The 22,076-nt window shown below is 53.2% G+C and overlaps 2 protein-coding genes and 1 non-coding gene across 6 annotated transcripts in view; 2 read left to right on the top strand and 1 right to left on the bottom strand.

The window, feature by feature from the left end:
- Positions 1-6: 6 nt before the first annotated feature.
- ZBED1 (zinc finger BED-type containing 1) lies at positions 7-15,067 on the top strand. Its single transcript, XM_040266408.1, has 2 exons — positions 7-147; positions 12,702-15,067. Exon 2 carries the CDS (start codon positions 12,712-12,714, stop codon positions 14,833-14,835), a length of 2,124 nt encoding a protein of 707 aa, XP_040122342.1. The 5' UTR covers positions 7-147; positions 12,702-12,711; the 3' UTR covers positions 14,836-15,067.
- The window catches only part of DHRSX (dehydrogenase/reductase X-linked), a 130,349-nt gene continuing 108,290 nt past the window's right edge, over positions 18-22,076 (top strand). For 2 of the 4 annotated variants that reach the window (XM_040266409.1, XM_040266412.1), the window contains exon 1: positions 15,080-15,944. In XM_040266409.1, the coding sequence (XP_040122343.1) occupies positions 15,726-15,944 (219 nt within the window). In that variant the 5' untranslated portion in view covers positions 15,080-15,725. Of the gene's footprint in view, positions 148-15,079; positions 15,945-22,076 lie in introns of those variants that run through there. The other 2 variants (XM_040266410.1, XM_040266411.1) reach the window with 2 other exon arrangements.
- On the bottom strand, positions 6,097-6,225 carry LOC120882714. The gene has a single exon (XR_005725573.1). It is a non-coding gene; the product is annotated as a small nucleolar RNA U109 (small nucleolar RNA).

Here is a 22,076-nt window from a genome sequence, read left to right on the forward strand (position 1 = left end):
GGCGCGGAAGCGGCGGCGGCGGCGGCGGCGGGGCAGCCATGTCGCCTTTGTCCGCGGCGCGGGCGGCCCTGCGGGTGTACGCGGTGGGCGCGGCGCTGATCGTGGCGCAGCTGCTGCGTCGCTGCGTCCGGGGCTTCGTGGAGCCAGGTCAGCGGCCGGGGAGGGGCGCGGGGCGGCGAGGGGCCGGGGCCGCGCGGTCCGGGCGCGGCTGCGGCAGGGGGCTGGCTGGGGACCGCGTCGCCGGGCCCGGGGCGCCCCCTCCGCCCGTGGAGGGGACCCCCCACCCAGGCTTGGGGCGGAGCTGGGAAGGGGCGCGGGGAGGCGGGCGCGTCGGGCGCTCCCGGAAGCAGGCCCGGGCGGCCCTGGCGGTGGGAGGAGGCGCGCCCTCCCCACCACCCCGCCCGCTCCGCGCGCGCCCCGGGGGCCGGGGTAGCCGGGGGGGGGTCCCGCGCGCCCTGGCCTGGGGGGTCGCAGGTTCGTGCGCGCCGCGTCGGGCGCTCCCGGAAGCCGGGCCGGGCGGCCTGGGGGTTGGCTTGGGGGAAGGCGCACCCTCCCCAGCGCCCCGGGGGCTGGGGTCTCTGCAGGGGATCCTCGCGCGCCCCAACCACGGCGGGAGACTCCCCCCACCCCGGGGTCCCTGCGCTCTGCAGACCCGCATCCCGGAGGGAGGCGGGGGGCGCCTGAGATCCCGGCCCCGCGCAGGCTCCAGTAGGACGGGGCCTGCCTGGGGGCTGGAGCGGTGGTGGTGGTGGAGCGCGCCAAGGGGCCGGGGGCGGCTTCTAGGAGCCCTGGAGAGGGGAGCTTCAGTTTAGTGGCTGCCGGTTTCTCTGGCCTGCACCACCTGCGCGGAGCCTCGGGGCCCAAACTTGGCGGTGCGGGGACCCATTCGCGTCTTCACGCGTATTAGGGACCCCCACCTCCCTTCCCCACCAATCTGGCGGGGGGGGGGGGTGCGGTCTCCGTCTGTCTGGTCACCTCGGTGTTCTCAGGACTTGGATCGAGGAAACCGGTGTTTCTGTCCGTTCTTGACTTGCAGGATATCAAAATAACTCTAGGGTCTGTGAGCCTTAAATGACATGTCAATTTTTTTAGGAGAAAAACAGCTACTTTTGGAAACAAAGTATTCTCTGGGAAGCGCGGTGTCCCGTTACCTTGTAACGACTCTCTTTATCGTCTGGGGTAAGAGGAGAGATTCTTAAGTCCAACTGGGTTTTCAAGGGTGTTGGCATAGCACCACCCTCCCACCTCCCCCCCAACCCCCCCTCCCCCAACGGGCAGCCTGTGGGTAACGCCCCTGACCACCCCCAGGAGATTGGGGTGGAAAAACAGAGAGGCTGTTACTATGCTTGTGCAAATGCCTTCCGTGTCTCCAGCACCCGCAGGAAGGCCCAGCAGGGCCCAGGCCTTGCACACCTGCAGCTCTGAGCACTTTTTTCCCTACCCTCCCTGGGTCTTCACCCAGGGAGATACATCTCTCAGGTTTATGTTGAGCTAAGCGTTTAGTTTTCTGATAAATTGCATTTTGGTGCTTTTTTAAAAAAAGCACATCGAGCATGACTGGAAAAGACTGCAGAGGAAGGCAGAGTGGAGGGCAGAGTACCGCTTTGACATGCAGGCTGACTTGTAAACAGTGAAGGACTGTGAAGAGCAGTCCGATGTTTGCCCCAAACTGGCCCTAAATTGCAGAGCACCCAGGGGAGGTTGCAGGCTTCCCTGGTGGCTCAGACAGTGAACAGTCTGCCTGCAATGCAGCAGACCAGGGTTCGATCCCGGTGGGGAAGATTCCGTGGAGAAGGGAATGGCCACCCACTCCAGTATTCTTGCCTGGACAATCCCACAGACAGAGGATCCTGGCGGGCCAGACATTGAACTTTGCCTAGGTATGCAGCTAAATAACTGTAACCCAGAGGCCCAGTTCAGATGCAGACTAGCTGGGATTTTGTTTTGTTTCGTTTCTAAAGTCTTTATTGAATTCGTTACAGTGTTGCTTCTGTTTTTATCCTTCTCGGCTTTTTTTTGGTCCCTGAGTCATAAGGGATTTTAGCAACCCCACCCAGGATTGAACCCGAAATTGAAATGGCCAAGTCTTAACCACTGGACCACGAGGGGAGTCCTGGTTTTTTGCCTTTAAACATCAGATGTTTTCTTTTTTAATAGTATGTATGGCCTATGTAAATGTGCACACAGTAGAAAATAATTAATATGGAAATATTACAGGGAGGAACTCACCAATTCTGACTCCATGTTGGAAGCTGTTTCTTTGACTTGCTTTTTATTATTATAAAGAAAAACAAAAAGAAAGTCGCTTAGTCCTGTCTGACTTTTTACGACCCCACGGACTGTAGCCCACCAGGCACCTCTGCCCATGGGATTTTCCAGGCAAAAATACTGGAGTGGTTGCCATTCCCTTCTCCAGGGAATCTTCTTGACCCAGGGGATCTTCTTGACCCAGGGATCGAACCCAGTCTCCTACATAGCAGGCAGATTCTTTACCGTCTGCGCCACCGGGGAAGCCCCTTTGTTATTATAATCGCACTCAGTGGCTTGCCCGTAGGACCCTGCCTCTCTGTTTGACTGTGTCAAGTAAAGTGCCTGCTGGGGCTTCCCTGGTGGCTCAGCTGATAAAGAATCCGCCTGCAGAGCTGGAGAGCTGGGTTCCATCCCTGGGTTGGGAAGATCTCCTGGAGAAGGGAAAGGCTACCCATCCCAGTATTCTGGCCTGGAGAATTCCATGGACGGTACAGTCCATGGGGTCGCAAAGATTCCTAAACGAACGAGTGACTTTCACTTCCAGTGCATTTATTTAGCTCTGAGGAGAGAGTTTGTCCCTGCCCACCTGTGAGTAGATGAGATTAACACACCCCTGAGGAAGGCTGGACATTTCTTCGTGGGAAATGCTTTGCGAGACTGAATACCCTTTCACTTCACTTCCACACTGTCTCTCCCTCTCAAGGCAGCCTTTTGACTTCAGTTCCACATGGCTTCTTTCTCTCGGCTCTATATAAGAACCTGGCATCCAGACTCCAATAAGATGCTTACTTTGAGGTGCTAGCCTGCCATCTTCTTCGTCTGCAGGCTCCCGATTAATGTCTCTCTGTTGCCTCAAGAGTTTGTCTCTCGGATTCAGTGGCCTCTGGCGTGGAGAGCAGAGCAAGCATGACAGAAATACTTTTTTATTTATATATTTTAAAGTGATAATGACAAACCACAGCAATGATTGCTGACATGCATTAGGTTGTGAAAGCTCTTTTTTTAAAAAAATATTGTTAATTGAATGATAATTGCTTTAGAGTGTTGTGTTGGTTTTTGCTGAAAAACAACGTGAATCGGCGATAGTTCAGTCACTCAGTCGCGTCAGACTCTTTGCGACCACCTGGACTGCAGCGCGCCAGGCCTCCCTGTCCATCACCGACTCCTGGAGTTTACTCAAACCCACGTCCATCGAGTCGGTGATGCCATCCAGCCATCTCATCCTCTGTCGCCCCCTTCTCCTCCTGCCTTCAATCTTTCCCAGCATCGGGGTCTTTTCAAATGAGTCAGTTCTTCGAATCAGGTGGCCAAAGGATTGGAGTTTCAGCGTTGGCATCAGCCTTTCCAGTGAACACCCAGGACTGATGTCCTTCAGAATGGACTGGTTGGATCTCCTTGCAATCCAAGGGACTCTCGAGAGTCTTCTCCAACACCACAGTTCAAAAGCATCAATTCTTCGGCGGTCAGCTTTCTTCACAGTCCAACTCTCACATCCATACATGCCCACTGGAAAAACCATAGCCTTGACTAAATGGACCTTTGTTGGCCACGTAACGTCTCTGCTTTTTAATACACTGTCTAGGTTGGTCATAACTTTAATTTCATGGCTGCAGTCACCATCTGCAATGATGTTGGAGCCCAGAAAAATAAAGCCAGCCACTGTTTCCACTGTTTCCCCATCTATTTGCCATGAAGTGATGGAACCGGATGCCGTGATCTTAGTTTTTCTGAGTGTTGAGTTTTAAGCCAGCTTGAATCAGCTGTAGGTTTACATACATCCCCTCCCTCTTGAGCTTGGCTCCCACCCCCAGGCACCCACCGGGTCATCACAGAGCCGTAAGCTGGGCAGCAGCTTCCCACTCGCTGTGTGTTTCACACGGGCTCGTGTGTGTATATATGTCACTCCCTCCAGTCGTCCCACCATCTCCTTCCCCCACTGTGTGTTCACAAGCCCACTCTCTGTCCCTGTGCCTCGGTTCCTGCTCTGGTCTCTGATCACCCACCCGGAGAAGTCAGATCACACATCAGACTTAAAACTTCCTTGCTTCTGCTAGTTGCGAATGATTGCACATCAGGTATTGAATATCTGGTGAATGTGTCTGTGGATCATCTCAGCCCCTCGATGGTGGCTTGCTTGGGCAAATGTGGAGTTTTCTGGAGGTGAGCTGTTTCTCGTCTTTTCGTGGGGGGAAACTGGGAGCATGTATTCATTGCACTTGAATAACTTCTTCCGGCGTGACTGTGATAAGATGGAGGCTTGTCTCCCACATGTATGAGCCTCCCTTTGGAATTGTGCGTGGCCCTGCACGCTTTATCCGCTGGGGCAGGCATGCGGTGTGAGCGCCTGTGGGTTCTGTGAAAAGGTGGAAGAAGACGCTTGAAAACAGGAGCTGACTCCTGAAGGGGACCTTTTCTTAAAATGTGTTACTACAGACAAGAGCGTGAGAAACTCATGGCGGTTGGAGGTCTATGCGCGTCTAGAGACGTATGTGAGCAAATGAAGAATTTCGCTAATAGAGTCTGACTTCCACATTCTCTGGGGTGATTGTCTGTTACAACTTGTTGCTCAGTTGCTAAGTCGTGTCCAAGTCTGCAGTCCCATGGACCGCAGCACGCCAGGCCACCCTGTCCATCACCATCTCCTGGAGTTTAGTCAAACTCTTGTCCATCGAGTCAGTGATGCCATCCAACCATCTCCTCCGCTGTCGTCCCCTTCTCCTCCTGCCCTCAATCCCTCCCAGCATCAGAGTCTTTTCCAATGAGTCAACTCTTCGCATGAGGTGGCCAAAGTACTGGAGTTTCAGCTTTAGCATCATTCCTTCCAATGAATATTCAGGACTGGTTTCCTTTGGGATGGACTAGTTTGACCTCCTTGCAGTCCAAGGGACTCTCAAGAGCCCTCTCCAACACCACAGTTCAAAAGCATCCATTCTTTAGTCAAACCATTGCTTTGACTAGATGGACCTTTGTCAGCAAAGTGATGTCTCTGCTTTTTAATACACAGCCTAGATTGGTCATAGCTTTTCTTCCAAGGAGCAAGAGTCTCTTAATTTCATGGCTGCAGTCACCGTTTGTGGTGTTTTGGAGCCCAAGAAAATAAAGGTACCACGCAGATTTTCCTGTAAGAATTCTGTTTCAGGGACTCCCTTGGGGGTCCCACAGTTAAGGCTCCTTCCTTCCACATCAGGGGGCTCAGGTTCCATCTGTGGTTGGGGAACTCAGCTCTTCCGTGCCTCAAGCATGCCCCCCCCCCAATTTTTTTTTCAAAAAAAAACTTGATGTAAAAAAATCCATGATGAACAGTAACTACAAAAAAAAAAAGTTCTGTTGCAAATGGGAGTCAGGCCTTCTGATCTGCGAAATGGACTTTGGTCTGCAAAATGGACTTCTGCTGATGGACTGACTGTCCAGCTCAAGAACAGAGGTCAGCTGGCCCATTTAGGAAGCCATTTAAGGGCGGATTCTAGTTTTCAAACTGTAGGATTTTTTAAAAAGTCTGTCAAGAGGAAGTAACATCTGGTTGGTTTTGCGTGCATATAAATTGTTGGGAGCTCCAGGGAGGCAAAACCGTAATTTGGTTGATCTTTGTCTCTTTTTCAGTCTTAAAAAGAAATGAGGACTCCCCCCTTCCCCAAGAGCTTTGGTTTATGTGGCTTTTCTTGTCTCTATGGATCCTATTCAGTTACACGTTAATAAAGTTAAAATTTTTTTCGATGACATTGAGAAATTCTTGTCACAGTTGCTTAGCTGTGGTCATGGTATTGTGGTTATGTTTTTTTTAATCTTTTATCGGGAAATACAGTTTTCTCCCAGGGAGGGGCCACAGTTGGTTTTTTTTAATTTTTGAAATGTAGGAGAAACATAGAGCTACTCCACAGCTAAGGTAACATTGCCAGCCCTGAGAACTCCTTTATCATTCTAGGATATTATAGATCCCATCTTGCAAAGGCACGAGGCGCCGACATTCACATGCAGTAAATGGGGAAAAAAACCTTTAAGTGGTCAACACGGAAACCTACAACATGTATTTCAGATCACGTTAACAAGACACGTACATGTTGTTCCCAGTAACATTGCTTTGTTGTTGTTGCTGAGTCATAACCAAGTCTTTGTGACCCCATGGAAGGTAGCCCGCCAGGCTCCTCCGTCCATGGGATTCTCCAGGCAAGAATCCTGGAGTGGGCTGCCGTTTCCTCCTCCAGGGGATCTTCCTGACCCAGGGATCGAACCCGCGTCTCAGCAGGTGGGTTCGTTACCACTGAGCCACCTGGGAAGCCCAACACTTTAATTTCTCTTCCTTTTACCCGTTGAAAAATAACAAACCGCTTACATGTTATTCCCAGTAACACTTTTTTTTTTTTAACCCAGCGAAAAATAAGAAGTCACTTACATGTGATCCCTAGTAACATTTTTTTCAACCCAACAAAAAACAACAAGCTGCTTATATATTATTCCCAGTAATTTTTTTTTCCCACCCAACAAAAAAAACCAACGTTATTCTCCCAAAACAAATAGCAAATCAGGGAGCATAGTGGCTGTTTTCGGTTCTTGCTGAATTCTGGAAGCCCCGGTGGAGCGGAGTGATGCTGGCCCTCCACTCGCTGACTTCATCCTTCATCTTGGGACACGGTCGTTGTGTTTGTGGACGATCTGGTTGGTGCCACTGCTGTAAGCAAAGGCAAGAGCTCCCCAGGCCCCAGGTAGCATCTTGGCGATGGTTCCCCCCCAGAGATGCTAGGGTTGCCCTGTGAGAGGTGCTCGGCGTGGAGGCTGCTTGGACAGAACCTTCATTCCTGCCTCTGAACGCGGCCGCGGGCCGTGCAGGTCTCACTGTGGCCTCGGTGCGGTCAGTGTGTACGCTCCAACCCATCACACTCGACTGGACGCTTCAGAGAAAAGAAGGGAGCAGGATACGCGCTCACGCCACGTGCAGAAGGAAACTCTAGGGCCTTCGCTGATGGGCCCGTGGTTACGAATTTGCCTCGCCAGGCGGGGGACACCAGTTTGACCCCTGCTCGGGGGATCACGCCATGTAGCTCGCAAGCCCACGTGCCGCAGCTGAACAGGAGCTGCCACTCAGCACGACTAGAAAAAGCTTTCACGCAGCAGTGGAGACCCAGGGCAGCCAGGAAATAAAAAGATAAAAACAAAACCCCCAAGACTCACAGCGGATTAAAGACCTAAACGTAAGACTCTGGAAACCAAAAGACTCGTAGGAGAAAACGCAGAAGAGAGTAATTTGACTTAATTCTTAGCAGTGCCTTTTTGGTCCTGTGTCTTGCGGCAAGGGAAATAAAAGCAGAAATAACCAACTGGAACCAAATTGAACGCAAAAGCGTCCTGCACAGAAAAGGGAACCTTGGACAAAACAAAAGGACAGCCAGTGGAAAGGGAGAAAGTATTTACGAATAATGTTGACTGATAATGGCCTTCCCAGGTGGCTCGGGGGTAAAGAATCTGTCTGCAGTGCAGGAGATACAGGATCGCTGGATTCGATCCCTGGGTCGGGAAGATTCCCCTGGAGGAGGAAATGGCAACCCACTCCAGTATTCTTGCCTGGAGGATCCCCATGGACAGAGGAGCCTGGCAGGCTATGGTCTGTGGTGTTGCAAACAGTCGCACAGGACTTAGGAGTTGAGCACACATGCATGACTGCATAAGGGGTTTTTATCCAAAATAACATAAACAGCTCATGCACTCAAACATAAAAAAACTCCCCAAATCACCCAATTATTTGGGCTTTCAAGGTGACTCAGTGGTAAAGAACTCGCCTGGCAGTGCAGGAGACGGAAGAGATGCAGGTTCGATTCCTGGCTCAGGAAAGTCCCCTGGAGAAGGACACGGCAACCCACCCCAGTCTTCTTGCCTAGAGAATCCCACGGACAGAGGAGCCTGGCGGGCTACAGTCCGTAGGGTTGCAGAGAGTTGGACATGTCTGAAGCGACTTAGCATGCAACCCAATTAAAAATACCCAGAGGACCTCAGTGGACATTTTGAGCTGACATTTCTCCCAAGAAGACAGACAGGTGGCCGGCAGATAAACTTGAAAAGATGCTCAGCCTGGTTGACCTCAGAGAAAGGCCAAGTAAAAGCAGAGTGGGAAAAAAAACAAAGAAAGTGACTTCCTGTGTCCCCGTCTTCCTAGGGGGCCTCCGGGAATCCTGCCATCATTTGCCCAGTGGTCGTGAAACTGCAAGGGGGAGACCCCCACCCCCACCCCCCGTGGGCGGTGCCTCCTTAGGCTGTTGCTTTGTCACGATGCTTCCTGCAGGACCATGGACCTCAGGCTGCCTTCAGCCCAACAGCTCCTATCGTTCGTCGTGCTTGGCATCACGACGAACACGTAGTAAGAGTCTGATGAGAGTGAATTGCATTGCCCATGTAGGACGGAAGAGCTCCATTCCAGAGCCCAGCTGTGGTGCCTGCTGCGAGGATCCCCTCGCTCTAGGGGACCGCCTTTCCCAGGCCCAGGTGCCCCCCACTCCTAGCATCAGATTCAGGCTTGCTTTCCGCTGGGACAGTGCATGGGGTCCCTGGGACCAAGGATAACAGGCCAGGGACTTCAAACCAGAAGCATCCGTCCTCCCCCAGCCCTGGGGACCAGACGTCTGAGCTCACGGGGTCCCAGGGCTGAGCTCTGTCCGGAGGCTCCAGGGGAGGGTCCTCCCCGCCTCTTCTGGCTTCCGGGGGCCCCGGGCGTCCGTCCCTGGGCTGGTGGCCGCCTCCCTCCCGTCTCCGCCTCCGTCTCCACGTGGCTGCTCCGCTGCGTCCGTGTCTCTCCTCTTCTGTGTCTTCTAAGGACCCTGTCCTTGGGTTTAAGGCCACCCCCACCCAGGAGGACCTCGTCTCAGACCTTCACTCCATCACGTCTGCAGATAACTTATTTCCATGTAGTGTCCTCTTGTGAGGCTTTGGAAGGACATGGATTTTCAGTGGAGGGTGCTTTTCCAGCCCACTGTCGTTACTGAGTTTTGAACATTTGAGCCAACACTCAGAAAATGCCTGGTGGCTGCAGTTTGCAATTTAACTGTGAGGGCTGTATAGTAGATGGAGCAAAGTCCGGGAGGTGGTGAAGGACAGGGAACCCTGGCGTGCTGCGGGCCATGGGGTCGCAGAGAGTTGGACACGAATGACCGGCCAAACAACAACAGGAGATTGAAAGCTTGCAGATTTAACAGACACCTTTTTAAATTTGTTTTCATTAAAGAATTTTTTTTTTTAACAAATTGATGTTTATTTGATTTACAGGGCTGTGTTAGTTTCATGCATACAGCAAAGTGATCCAGTTGGGTACACGTATATATTCGTATTCTTTTCCATTATAGCAAGATGATAGTAGCGTACTATATAGTTATCTGGATACATAATCGTATAATGAATATACTTTCCTGTTATATACGGTAACTAGCTCCCTGTCAGTTATCTAGTTTATATATAGTGGGAAAGTGAGAGTCGCTCAGTCGTGTCTGACTCTTTGAGACCCCATGGACTTATACAGCCCATGGGATTCTCCAGACCAGAATACTGGAGTGGGTAACCTTTCCCTCCTCCAGGGGATCTTCCCAACGCAGGGACTGAACTGAGGTCTTCCACATTGCAGGCGGATTCTTTACCAGCTGAGCCCCCAGGGAAGCCCAAGAATCCTGCAGTGGGTAGCCTCGCCCTTCTCCAGGGGATCTTCCCGACCCAGGGATTGCACCCAGGTCCCCCACATTGCAGGCGGATTCTTTACCAGCTGAGCTACCAGGGAAGCTTATAATGAATATAGTTTCCTGTTGTATACAGTACGTTGGTCCTTGTTAGTTATCTATTTTATATACAGTCGTGTGTATCTGTTAATCTCAAACTCCTAATATCTCTCTCTTCCTTCCGCTTTGGTAGCCATAAGTGTTTTCTGTCTGCGAGTAACAGACACCTTTAATTCTTTTCTTGATACAGTCTTTTTTGTATGTTTTTGGACTGCATGCAGGGATCCAACCTGTGCCCCCTGCCATGCATAAAATAGACGTGGAGCTGCCGTCTATAAAATAGGCGACTAACATGTTCCCCCTGCGAGTGTGGAGCCTTAACCACTAGGCGCCCAGGGAGGTCCCCTGACACCTCTTAGGAAAACTCAGCTTGCCTTGTGGGTGTCCTGGCCCTCTGACTGGCAGCTCCACGGGGCCGAACGTGTGGGCATCGCCTGCAGTGTGAGCCTGGGGACCTGAGCTCTGAGAGCCCAGGGGCACGGCACCACGGCTGGTTGGCTTTGGAGTGTCCAGGTGTTTGTGGCCACGAGGCGGAGGGCATCCTGAGACATCCCAGGGATGGAGAATTCCCTTCCTGCCCCAGTCTGGCATCCATTCCCAGATGCCCCTGGGGAGGAAAGATAGAGCCTGCAAAGTACAAAAGTCCTCTTTCTGATTTTTTCATCAAGTTATTGTTGATGTCGTCATCGTTCAGTAATGCCTGACTCTTTGCGACCCCATGGACTGCAGCACGCCAGGCTTCCCCGTCCTTCACCATCTCCCAGAGTTTGCTCAGATTCATGTCCATCGAGTCGGTGATGCCATCCAACCATCCCATCCTCTGTCGTCCCCTTCTCCTCCTGCCTTCAGTCTTTCCCAGCATCAGGGTCTTTTCCAATGAGTCGGTTCTCTAGCTCTGTGAGTCTGCTTCCGTTTTGTTATCCTCACTAGTTTCATATATATATATGTGTGTGTGTGTATTTGGCTGCCTTATGTCTTCGTTGCAATATGCAGAGGCTTCAGTTGTGACGTGTGGGACCCAGTTCCCTGACCAAGCATGGAACCCAGGCCCCCTGCATTGGAAGCTTGGGGTCTAGCCACTGGACCACCAGCAAAGTCCCTATATTCACTGGTTTTTAAAAACATATATTTTTTTATTGGGTTGCCTGTATAACTAAGAATCATAATGCTATTTGTCTCCCACTTTGTTAGCTCCACTCAGTATCATGATCTCTAGGCCCATCCATGCTGCGGCAAGTGGCATTAGTTAATTCCTTTTCATGGCTGAGTAAAATTCCACTGTGTACACGTACCACCTGTTCTTTATCCATTTCTGTATTGATGGACACTTAGGTTGCTTCCATGTCTTGGCTATTTTGAATAGCATTGGAATGAACACTGAAGTGCATGGATCTTTTTGAATTGTAGTTTTGTCTGGCTATCATGCCCAGGGATGGGACAGCAGGATCGTACGGTAGCTGTGTTTTTAGTTTCTAAAAGAACGTCCGTATTGCTCTCCATAGCGGCTGCACCAGTTCACCTTCCTGCCAACAGTGTAGGAAGGGGCCCTTTTTCTCTACATCCTTGCCAACATTTGTTACTTGTGTGTGTGTGTGTGTGTGTTTTCCATGAAAGCCAGTGTGACAGGGGTGAGGTGATACCTCATTGTGGACAGAAAGGCATCATTGAAAAACATAAAATTTGAAAAAAAAACTTGAATGCTGGTCTGCCAGCGTAGCATCTGCCTGTACATGCTTAATCACGAAGTCGTGTCTGACTCTTTGCAACCCCGTGGACATCAGCCTGTCGGACTCCTCTATCCATGGGGATTGTCCAGGCTAGAATACTGGAGTGGGTTGCCATGGCCCACCCCCCCAGGGGATCTTCCCAACCCAGGGATCGAACCCGGGTCTCCTGCATTGCAAGCGGATTCTTTACCATCTAAGCCACCAGGGAAGCCCAAGAATACTGGAGTGGGTAACCTATTGCTTCCCCAGGGAATCTTCCCGACCCAGGGGTCTCCTGCATTGCACTGCACGCAGGTTCTTTTCCAGCTGAGCTACCAGGGGAGCCCAAGAATACTGGGGTGGGTAGCCTGTCCCTTCTCTAGGGAATCTTCCCGACCCAGGCATCCAGCCAGGGGCCTCCTGCCTTGCAGGTGGATTCTTTACCAGCTGAGCCACAAGGGACGCACAGTGCCTGCTTGAGAACCCACACATGTCCTGCTCTTATCTGAGCCAGTTTTCTTGGTGGCCTTTGACACGCCTGCATCCTGACCAGAAGTCTTTAGGAGTGGGTGATGTGGGTCCTCTTGGCCTGGCAAGGGGGTGTTTGGGAACTATGGGGTCTGCCTGGGGAACACACCCACCTGCTTGCCTGCTTGTTTGCGGGGCTGGTTTATTTCCCAGAACAGGACGTAATAACACCAGCTCAGGTGAGGAAAGAGCTGTCATGAGGAGTCCAAAGAGGATGGAAACACTAAAAAAAAAAAAAAAGCAATCAATAAATGCATGTCTCCGACGCACCTGGATGGAACAGCTGCTCGCTTTTCAGATTGAGCCCTCGCCGCTTTGCAACCAGCTGGAGCGGCGGCCTCGGGGTGGTCCCCACTTCCGTGCGCCCTCGTTTCCAGAGCCACCCCGCTCCCCCCGCCCCGCCCCACCGGCTGGCCGGGGCGGAGCCGGGCCGTCTTCTCACGCTCTTTGTTCTGCTGCTTCTCGGCAGGTCGTCCCGAATGAGCGGAGGCCCAGCCGGGGGCGGCGCGATGGAGTGCAAGAGCCTGGAGGGCGGGCAGAGCGACCTCAAGCTGGTGGCGCACCCGCGCGCCAAGAGCAAAGTGTGGCGCTACTTCGGCTTCGACACGAACGCGGAGGGCTGTATCCTGCAGTGGAAGAAAATTTACTGTCGCATCTGCATGGCCCAGATCGCCTACTCGGGCAACACCTCCAACCTGTCCTACCACCTGGAGAAGAACCACCCCGACGAGTTCTGCGAGTTCGTCAAGAGCAACACGGAACAGATGCGCGAGGCCTTCGCCAGCGCCTTCTCCAAGCTGAAGCCGGACCCCGCGCAGCCCGGCGGCGCGCCGGAGCCGCTGGCTGCCAAGGCCGGCGCGCACAGCCACGAGAGCCGCAAGCAGCAGGAGCTGACCGCCGCCGTCATGGGCCTCATCTGCGAGGGCCTCTACCCGGCCTCCATCGTCGACGAGCCCACGTTCAGGGCGCTGCTGAAGGCCGCCGAGCCGCGCTACGAGCTGCCGAGCCGCAAGTTCTTCTGCGGCAAGGCCATCCCCGAGCGCTACGGGGCCGTGCGTGAGGCGGTGCTCAAGGAGCTGGCGGACGCCGCCTGGTGCGGCGTCTCCACCGACCTGTGGCGCAGCCAGACCCAGAACCGCACTTATGTGACTCTGTCCGCACACTTCCTCGGCCGCGCGGCCCCCCATGGGCTGGCGGTGGGCTCCCGCTGCCTCAAGACCTTCGAGGTGCCCGAGGAGAACGCGGCCGAGACCATCACGCGCGTCCTCTACGAAGCGTTCATCGAGTGGGGCGTCCACGCCAAGGTCTTCGGCGCCACCACGGACCGCGGCAAGGACCTGGCCCAGGCCTGCTCGCTGCTCGACATCCCGGTGCACATGCCGTGCCTGGGCCACACCTTCGACGCGGCCATCCGCCAGGCCTTCCGGCTGCCCAAGCTGGGCGCGCTGCTGGGCCGCTGCGCCAAGCTGGTGGCGTACTTCCAGCAGTCGTCGGTCGCCATGGTCATGCTCCACGAGAAGCAGAGGCAGCAGAACGCGGCCCCCTGCATGCTGGTGAGCAACCGCGTGGCCTGGTGGGGCAGCACGCTCGCCATGCTGCAGCGGCTGAAGGAGCAGCAGTTTGCCATCGCCGGCGTCCTGCTGGAGGACACCAACAACCACCACCTCATGCTGGAGGCCGCCGAGTGGGCCACCATCGAGGGCCTGGTGGAGCTGGTGCAACCCTTCAAGCAGGTGGCCGAGATGCTGTCGGCCTCCAAGTACCCCACCATCAGCATGGTGAAGCCGCTGCTGCACATGCTCCTGAACACGACGCTCAACCCCAAGGAGACGGACCCCAAGGAGATCAGCATGGCCAAGGAGGTGATCGCCAAGGAGCTCGCCAAGACCTACCAGGACAGCCCCGAGATCGACCTGTTCCTCAACGTGGCCACCTTCCTGGACCCGCGCTACAAGAGGCTGCCGTTCCTCTCCACTTTCGAGCGGCAGCAGGTGGAGAACCGCGTGCTGGAGGAGGCCAAGGGCCTCCTGGAGAAGGTCAAAGAGGGCGCCTACCGCGCGTCCGAGGACAAGGCGGCCGCGCCGCCCGAGGAGCCGCCGCCGGCCAAGAAGCCAGCGCCCTCGCCCACCCCGCCGCCGGCCAGCGTCATCAACGACATGCTGGCCGAGATCTTCTGCCCCACCGGGGGCGTGGAGGACCAGGAGGAGTGGCACGCCCAGGTGGTGGAGGAGCTCAGCAACTTCAAGTCGCAGAAGCCGCTGGGGCTCAACGAGGACCCGCTCAAGTGGTGGTCGGACCGCCTGGCGCTGTTCCCTGTGCTGCCCAAGGTGCTCCAGAAGTACTGGGCCGTGCCGGCCACGCGCGTCCGCCCCCAGCGCCTCTTTGGCTCGTGCGCCACCGTGGTGAGCGCCAAGCGCAACCGCCTGGCCCCCGCGCACGTGGACGAGCAGGTCTTCCTGTACGAGAACGCGCGCGGCGGTGCCGACGCCGAGCTGGAGGACGAAGACGAGGGCGAGTGGGGCCTGGACCACGAGCAGGCCTTCGCGCCTGGCGAGGCAGCCCATGCCGGCTTCTTCGGCGTCCGCGACGGCAGCTTCGTGTAGCCGGGGCGGGGGCGGTGCGCAGCCGCGCGCCCGGGGGGGCGGTGCCCGTCTGGAGGCTCAGCTGTCAGGACTGACGCCCCCGCCACCCCAGTGTGGGTGGGCGCACTGCTGCTGGGAATGCGGAATCGAGCAGAAGAAAGACACGGATCTTTGAAGGGTGTGTGTGTGTGTGTGTGTACGTGCCTCACAGCGGAGACGTGGACTCTGAGTGGTCCCAGACAAGAGAGACGGACTCTGGATGCCCCAGAGAACAAAGACGGACTCGGGTGGTCCACAGAGAAGACAGACTCTGGATGGTCCACAGAGAAGACAGACTCTGGATGGTCCACAGAGGAGAGAGACGAACTCTGGGTGGTCCACAGAGGAGAGAGACGGACTCTAGGTGGCCCACAGAGGAGAGAGAGATGAGGCTCTTGAGTGGTCCAAACCTGGTGAAAACAAGTGTTTCCTCTGCGGGGGGCGGCGGTTTGGTGGGGGGACCCCCTTGTATCCCAGGAACAGGGAAAGAAATAACTTGTAAAAACTGAAGGCGTCCGCCCATTGGATTACCAGTCCTCAACGCCCCCGACGCTAGCATGGCCGGCGGGGGTGTTCTGATTACCCTCTGTTAATTCCGTACCTGCAAGTGTCCATGTTCTCACGCCAGGGAGGGTTTGGGGTGAATCAGAGACAAATGTTAATCAGGGGGCCGCTGAGGACGAAAGCCCCTGCCGTGTTCCCCAAAGCCCACCTCCCCCTGAGCACCGTTTGCACGCCGCACCCCCGCCCTGGGCACCATCCGCGGCTGTTAGCCCCGTCGGTCCGTAAAGGAGCACGCCTACCTTGTCAATTACCAGGGAACCTGGAGACACGCTTTAGACACCCGCCCTGTCTTCAAGGCGTGATGGAACATGTTACCCTCAGCCCGTGGTGCCATCGCTTATAAAAAAGCCGAAAAAGAAATACTGGATGTGGTTTCTTTTCTGCCACCCACGAGTGTTTTTTTTTTTTTTTCCCCTCCCTTCGCTTGCCCGAATTCAGGGTCCTTGCCAGGTTCCCTAGCTGTTGTGTTCTCGAGGTGGTGTTCGCGCGTCCTGATGCTTCAAAGACGCTTCCCAGGGGGCTCCGTGGTAGAGAACCTGCCTGCAAAGGCAGGAGACCTGGGTTCGATCCCTGGGTTGGGAAGACCCCCTGGAGGAGGGCATGGCAACCCACTCCAGTATTCTTGCCTGGAGACTCCCATGGACAGAGGAGCCTGGCGGGGCTACAGGCCCATGGGGTCATAGAGAGAGAGATGACTGAGCAAGTCTACAACAACAATTCCCAATTAACAACCTTGTGATGGTTTCCGGTGGACAGCAAAGGGACTCAGCCACACGTACACAGGGATCCACTCTCCCCCAAACTCCCCTCCCATCCAGGCTGCCATGTGACACTGAGCAGAGTTCCCTGTGCTGCCCAGCAGCTCCTTGCTGGTTCTCCATGTGAAATACAGCAGTGTGTCCATGTCCATCCCAGACTCCGTGACTATCCCTTCCCCCATCCTTCCCCCTGGGGACCATAAGGTTATTACAGAGTATTGAGCAGAGTTCCCTGTGCTGTCCAGCAGGTCCTTGCTGGTTCTCCAAGTTAAATCCAGCAGTATGTCCACGTCCATCCCAAACTCCCTGACTATCCCTTCCCCCATCCTTCCCCCTGGTGACCATAAGGTTATTACAGAGTATTGAGCAGAGTTCCCTGTGCTGGACAGCAGGTCCTTGCTGGTTCTCCACGTTAAATACAGCAGTGTGTCCATGTCCGTCCTGAGCCTTTACACAGTGACGATGGACCATGTGTACCCCCAGGGCGTCCAGGTTTTTTTCATCTCCTATCTTTCCTTGCTCCCTCCCTCACTCTCCTTTCTTTTGAGAAAACAAGCTACCCCAGAAACAGCCTCGGAGGTTAGCGTCCGTCCTCTTTCTCCTTTTCTGTGTTTTGTGGGTTGCCTCTATTCCAGCGTGGCTCAGGGGTGCCACATCAGACATCAAATTATTTCTGCACAAACATTTTGAGCTTAAATAGGTCCTTTTTCAGTCATGAAAACCTGCCACTTTCAGAGCTTTCTCCATCGAACACAAAAGTGGAACATGTCTGTAAATGTCTCAGATAAAACGTCATTGCCAGCATCCAGAACTTCTCGTAAAGACACGGCCACTAACTGTCACGAACGTGTCTTATCTGGGTCTGCCCAGGACTCTGCTTCCAGGAAATGGAGTGTGTTTCGCGCTCAGGTCTTGCCGTCAAAATCCTGATTCTCTGCTTCCTCTAAGTGGTGTTTGTTCCATGCTGAGTAAAGTCACAATGAAGTCACGATTCTCAGATGTTCCTTTTTTTTTTCCCCTTTTGTGCGGAAGGGTACTGTCTTCTTTATCCCAAGCAGCCCCTATGAGGATGGCAGGACTGGGCTGAAAGGAAGCATAGATCACGGTTGTACATGTTTGTTTTGAGTGAAGGGGCTGAGGATGTGTTCCTGGCCCCTGGTCGTGGGATGTCGGGCTGATTTGCTGGTGGATGACCTGGGTGGAGGTAGCCGGGGAGCCCCAGGAGCTGTGTCTTGAAGCCCTTGTAAAGCAAGGCGGTCACAACAGTTGTGATCTGGCAGGGAGAGGGCGGGGAGGTCCCTGAGTGGTCCCCCGGCCTGGGATCAGTGGAGTCCCGTGGTACAATCTCAACCGTGGCCAGCCTCTGGACGGAGAATGGGGGGAGGGGGCTGTCCATCCAGCTTCCCCGGAGGACCGCCTCAGCTCCTCACAACCGCTTTTTCTTCCTGTCCTTCCCCCAGGGGGGTGTGACTTGCGGGAGGGGGGGAGGGGCAGGCATTCACATTTTGAGTCTTGATCAAGTCTTCACGCTCCCTTGATCCCTGTCGATGTCCTTTTGGGTCCGAGGGACACGGGTGCTTCTCACCGAGGCTCGAGGAAGCAAATAGCCATGCATGCGGAGAACACGGTCGGTTGTCACGGCTTCGTGCTGCTTTTCGGATGGGCTACCTGGGTGGTTCAGCTCGTAAAGAATCCACCCACAGTGCAGGAGACCTGAGTTCAATCCCTGGGTTGGGAAGTTCCCCTGGAGAACAGAGAGGCTACCCACTCCAGTATTCTGGCCTGGGGAATCCCACCGACTTGTAAAGAGTCAGACACATTGTATCTCTTAATGCAGTCGTTTGTATCTCTTAATCCCCTCCCCTCATCCTGACCTTCCCGGTACCCTTCCCCCAGTGGTAATCACCAGTTGGTTCTCTCCATCTGTGAGTCTGTTTCTTTTTGATGTATTTATTCATTAAATATTTTAGATTCTGCATACAGACATGCTATTTCTCTGTTTGTGATTTATGTCACTAGATGTAATACCTTCCGAGTCCATCTGTATTGTTGCAGGTTGCAAAAATTTGTTCTTGTTTATGACTGAGTAATATTCCATTGTGTGTGTGTATATTCAAATTATTTATGTGTAATTCTTCAAATACAGTGAACTGCTACATCATTCTTTGATGCTTTCTGATTCAGTTTAACATTTACCTACTTTGGCCACCTCATGCGAAGAGCTGACTCGTTGGAAAAGACTCTGATGCTGGGAGGGATTGGGGGCAGGAGGAGAAGGGGACGACCGAGGATGAGATGGCTGGATGGCATCACCGACTCGATGGACGTGAGTCTGAGTGAACTCTGGGAGTTGGTGATGGACAGGGAGGCCTGGCGTGCTGCGATTCATGGGGTCGCAAAGAGTCGGACACGACTGAGCGACTGAACTGAACCAACTGAACTGAACTGACGTGTCATCTATCCATATGTCCATATTCTTTTTTTCATATTCCTTCCCTCTATAGATTACTGCAAGATACTGAATTGAGTCCCCTGTGCTATATGGTAGCTCCTTGTTGCTTATTTTATATACAGTAGTATGTATCTGTCAGTCCCAAATTCCTCATCTGTCCCTGCTCCCCTTTGCCCTGTGGGAACCAAAAGTTTGTTTCCTATGCCTGTTTCTGTCTTGTAGCTAAGTTCATTTGTCCCGTTTTTTTAGATTTCACGTGTAAATGATACTCGACGGTACTTGTCTTTCTGATCTATGTCAGTCAGTGTGATCATCTCTAGGTTCGTCGTCCGTCTTGCTGCAAGTGGTATTCTTTCATTCCTTTTCATGGCTGAGTAATATTCCATCGCACATATATGTACCGCCGCTTTTTTATCCATCCCTCTACTGATGGACATTTAGCTTGCTTCCGTGTCTTGGCTATTGTGATTAGGGCTTCACTGAATATTGGGATGCATCTATCTTTTAGATTTATCGTTTTCTCCAGATACATATGCCCAGGAGTGGGATTGCAGGACGATACGGTAGCTCTATTTTTAGTTTAGTTTTTTTTTTTTTTTTTGAGGAACTCTCTTACTGTTCCTTGTGGTAGCTGCATCCATTTCCATTCCCATCAACTAGTGTGAGAGGGTATCCTGTTCTTTTTGATTGTGTTTCTGTTGTTGAGAAACATAAAATGCATTGATAAACATACGCACCGTCTGACCAAGAAGCGTGGTAAGCCCCAATGGCCGGAGCTTCCCCGTGCTTCCCCCAGCACGAAGTTTTTCTGCCATTTTCCTTCTTTTCTGGGACAAAAATCTGAGTCCGTGCAGTTCCTCTGGTTGGAGAAGCAGCCCGCGTCTGTCTCCGGACACATCTTGTTTCTGCGTCCATGTAGCCTGCTCCCTGTGACTGTTAATTAATTCTGTCCCATATGCCGATGTTTAACTATATCTATGTTTAACTCGGTCCATGGGATTCTCCAGACCAGAATACTGGCGTGGGTTGCCATTCCCTTCCCCAGGGTATCTTTGCAGCCCAGGGATCAAACCCACGTTTCTTGCATCAGCAGACAGATTCTTTACCACTGAGCCATCAGCAAAGCCCATTTCAGGAGTTACTTCTTCCTTAATTGTTTCTTTGTATTCTAAACGATGTTGAGACTTCCCTAACTCAGGCTATTTTCAGAGTTCCACTCTCACCTCCGCTCGGGAAGGGGGCAGTGCTGGGCAGATTTGGAAAGAGACCCTGGTGGTCTCGGTCTTGGCCGCCCCGTGAGCAGGACGTGAACCTCTGAGAAGGTGGAGAGTCTACAAGCTTCTGAAACTGCTGCAGCTATCGCTCTGATAGCTCATGTTCCTGGGTTCCCAGTACAGTGTGGACCAGCCGTGACGCTTAACTGGAATTCTTCTCCTTGGGAATGTGCAGCCTGGTGGGTCCCTATCCTATAAATTATCCAGAATTCAGACACGATGCTGGATGTTCTGGAGCTGTTTTGGGCCCCAGGACTGGCTTTGCAGCTCTGCTCGGACACACAAGCCCTTCTGTGCCTCTCACATCCTGCAGACGCACGGCTGGGACTTGTACACGGTGGGGGAGCCATTGGTCAGCTTCTGAGCTCTGGCGGCTGCAACCCCGTGGTCCCACGTGAGTGGGAGGTGTCTCCTGCTTGCTGTCTTGTGACGCTTCCCGGTGGCGCTAGTGGCAAAGAACCTGCCTGCCAATGCAGGAGGCTTAAGAGGCGCGGGTTCAATCCCTGGGTGGGGAAGATCCCCTGGAGGAGGGCGTGGCAACCCACTCCAGTATCCTTGCCTGGAGAAGCCCGTGAACAGAGGAGCCTGGCGGGGCTACGGTCAAAGGAGTTGCAAACAGTTAGAGTGACTAACACACTTTTATTCACATTTGAAGGCCAGAAATCGCTGATGGCTGGGACATTTCTTGTTTATTGCTGTGACAGGAGATATTTTCATTTCACGATACAAATATATACAATATAATTATCAGTTCAGTTCAGTTGCTCAGTCGTGTCCAACTCTTTGCGACCCTGTGGACTGCAGCACGCCAGGGTTCCCTGTCCATCACCAACTCCTGGAGCTTGCTCAAAAGAACATAATTAAAAACATATATAAACATAAGTACATATTTATACATATGAATATGTGCACTTTTATATTCTACGTATTTTTTATAGTCAATTATTTATCATCTATGTGTTACATATCTGTCTATCCACATTTTTATCATCTACTTACTAGTAAATCTATGCATCTGTTATCTTTCATCTATTCATGGAAACAACTGATGCTGACACTGAAACTCCAATCCTTTGGCCACTTGATGCGAAGAGCTGACTCGTTGGAAAAGACGCTGATGCTGGGAAAGATTGAAGGTGGGAGGAGAAGGGGGCGACAGAGGATGAGATGGCTGGATGGCATCACCGACTTGATGGACATTGGTTTGGGTGGACTCCGGGAGACGGTGACGGAAGAGAGGCCTGGCGTGCTGCGATTCATGGGGTCGCAAAGAGCCGGACACGACGGAGCGACTAAACTGAACTGATGCATACATCTCTTTTCTGTTTATTGAACCTCTATTTACCTTTTTATCACTTGTATCTAATGGACACGACTGAGCGACTAACACACAGATGTAGTTTCTGTTGTCATCTCTGTGTTTATTTCCTTCACTCCATCCCTCTATCTGTCTTTACCTACCTGTCGGTCCCTCTGTGTCTGAGTTTGTCCATCTTTCCATCCATGGATGGACATCTATCTGTATCTGTCTATTCATTCACCTGTCTCTCTCTATCTCACTATCTCCACCATGCATCCATGCATCCATCCATCCTGTACTTGAATGGTTAAACTGAAGGCACGTCGAGCAACTTTGATTTTCTCTGCAGGAAATTGAATGAAGCCATACGTTTCTCCTTAAAGGGAAGCTGTCATTGGTTCACTTGCCATGGGTTTACACATTTCCCTGCTGTGTAAGATGATTTGGCAGGAACCACGGGGTTCCTATAGTGCACCCTGCTTGTGTGCCCTGGACCCGCTGAGTGCTCGACATGTCAAGCTTCTCACCCAGAGGAGTTGTGGGGTGGGTGTCGGTCCCTCTGAGCTCAGTGCCCAGTCCCCCGTCTCCTGGGCTGGAGTGGCGCCCCCTCTTTCACACGCACTTCGCCAGAGAGCAGGGAGCACCCCTCAGGCCCAGGACAGCAGACCCTGGAGCCGGGAGTCCAAAGTGGACGCTAAGGCAGGGCCCTGTACAGTGGGCTGGAGTGGGCGTGGGCCTGCCTGGGGCAGCACGGGGTCTCAGAGGAGGACCCCACTACTGGGCTGTGGGTGGCGAAGCTCAGATGGGGGCTCGGATGACGGGGGTCTCCAGGGGGACTCAGACGACGGGGGTCTCCGGTGGGGCTCAGATGATGG

Source organism: Oryx dammah, unplaced genomic scaffold (genome assembly GCF_014754425.2).
Source record: "Oryx dammah isolate SB20612 unplaced genomic scaffold, SCBI_Odam_1.1 HiC_scaffold_23, whole genome shotgun sequence".
Classification (NCBI taxonomy): Eukaryota; Metazoa; Chordata; class Mammalia; order Artiodactyla; family Bovidae; genus Oryx; species Oryx dammah.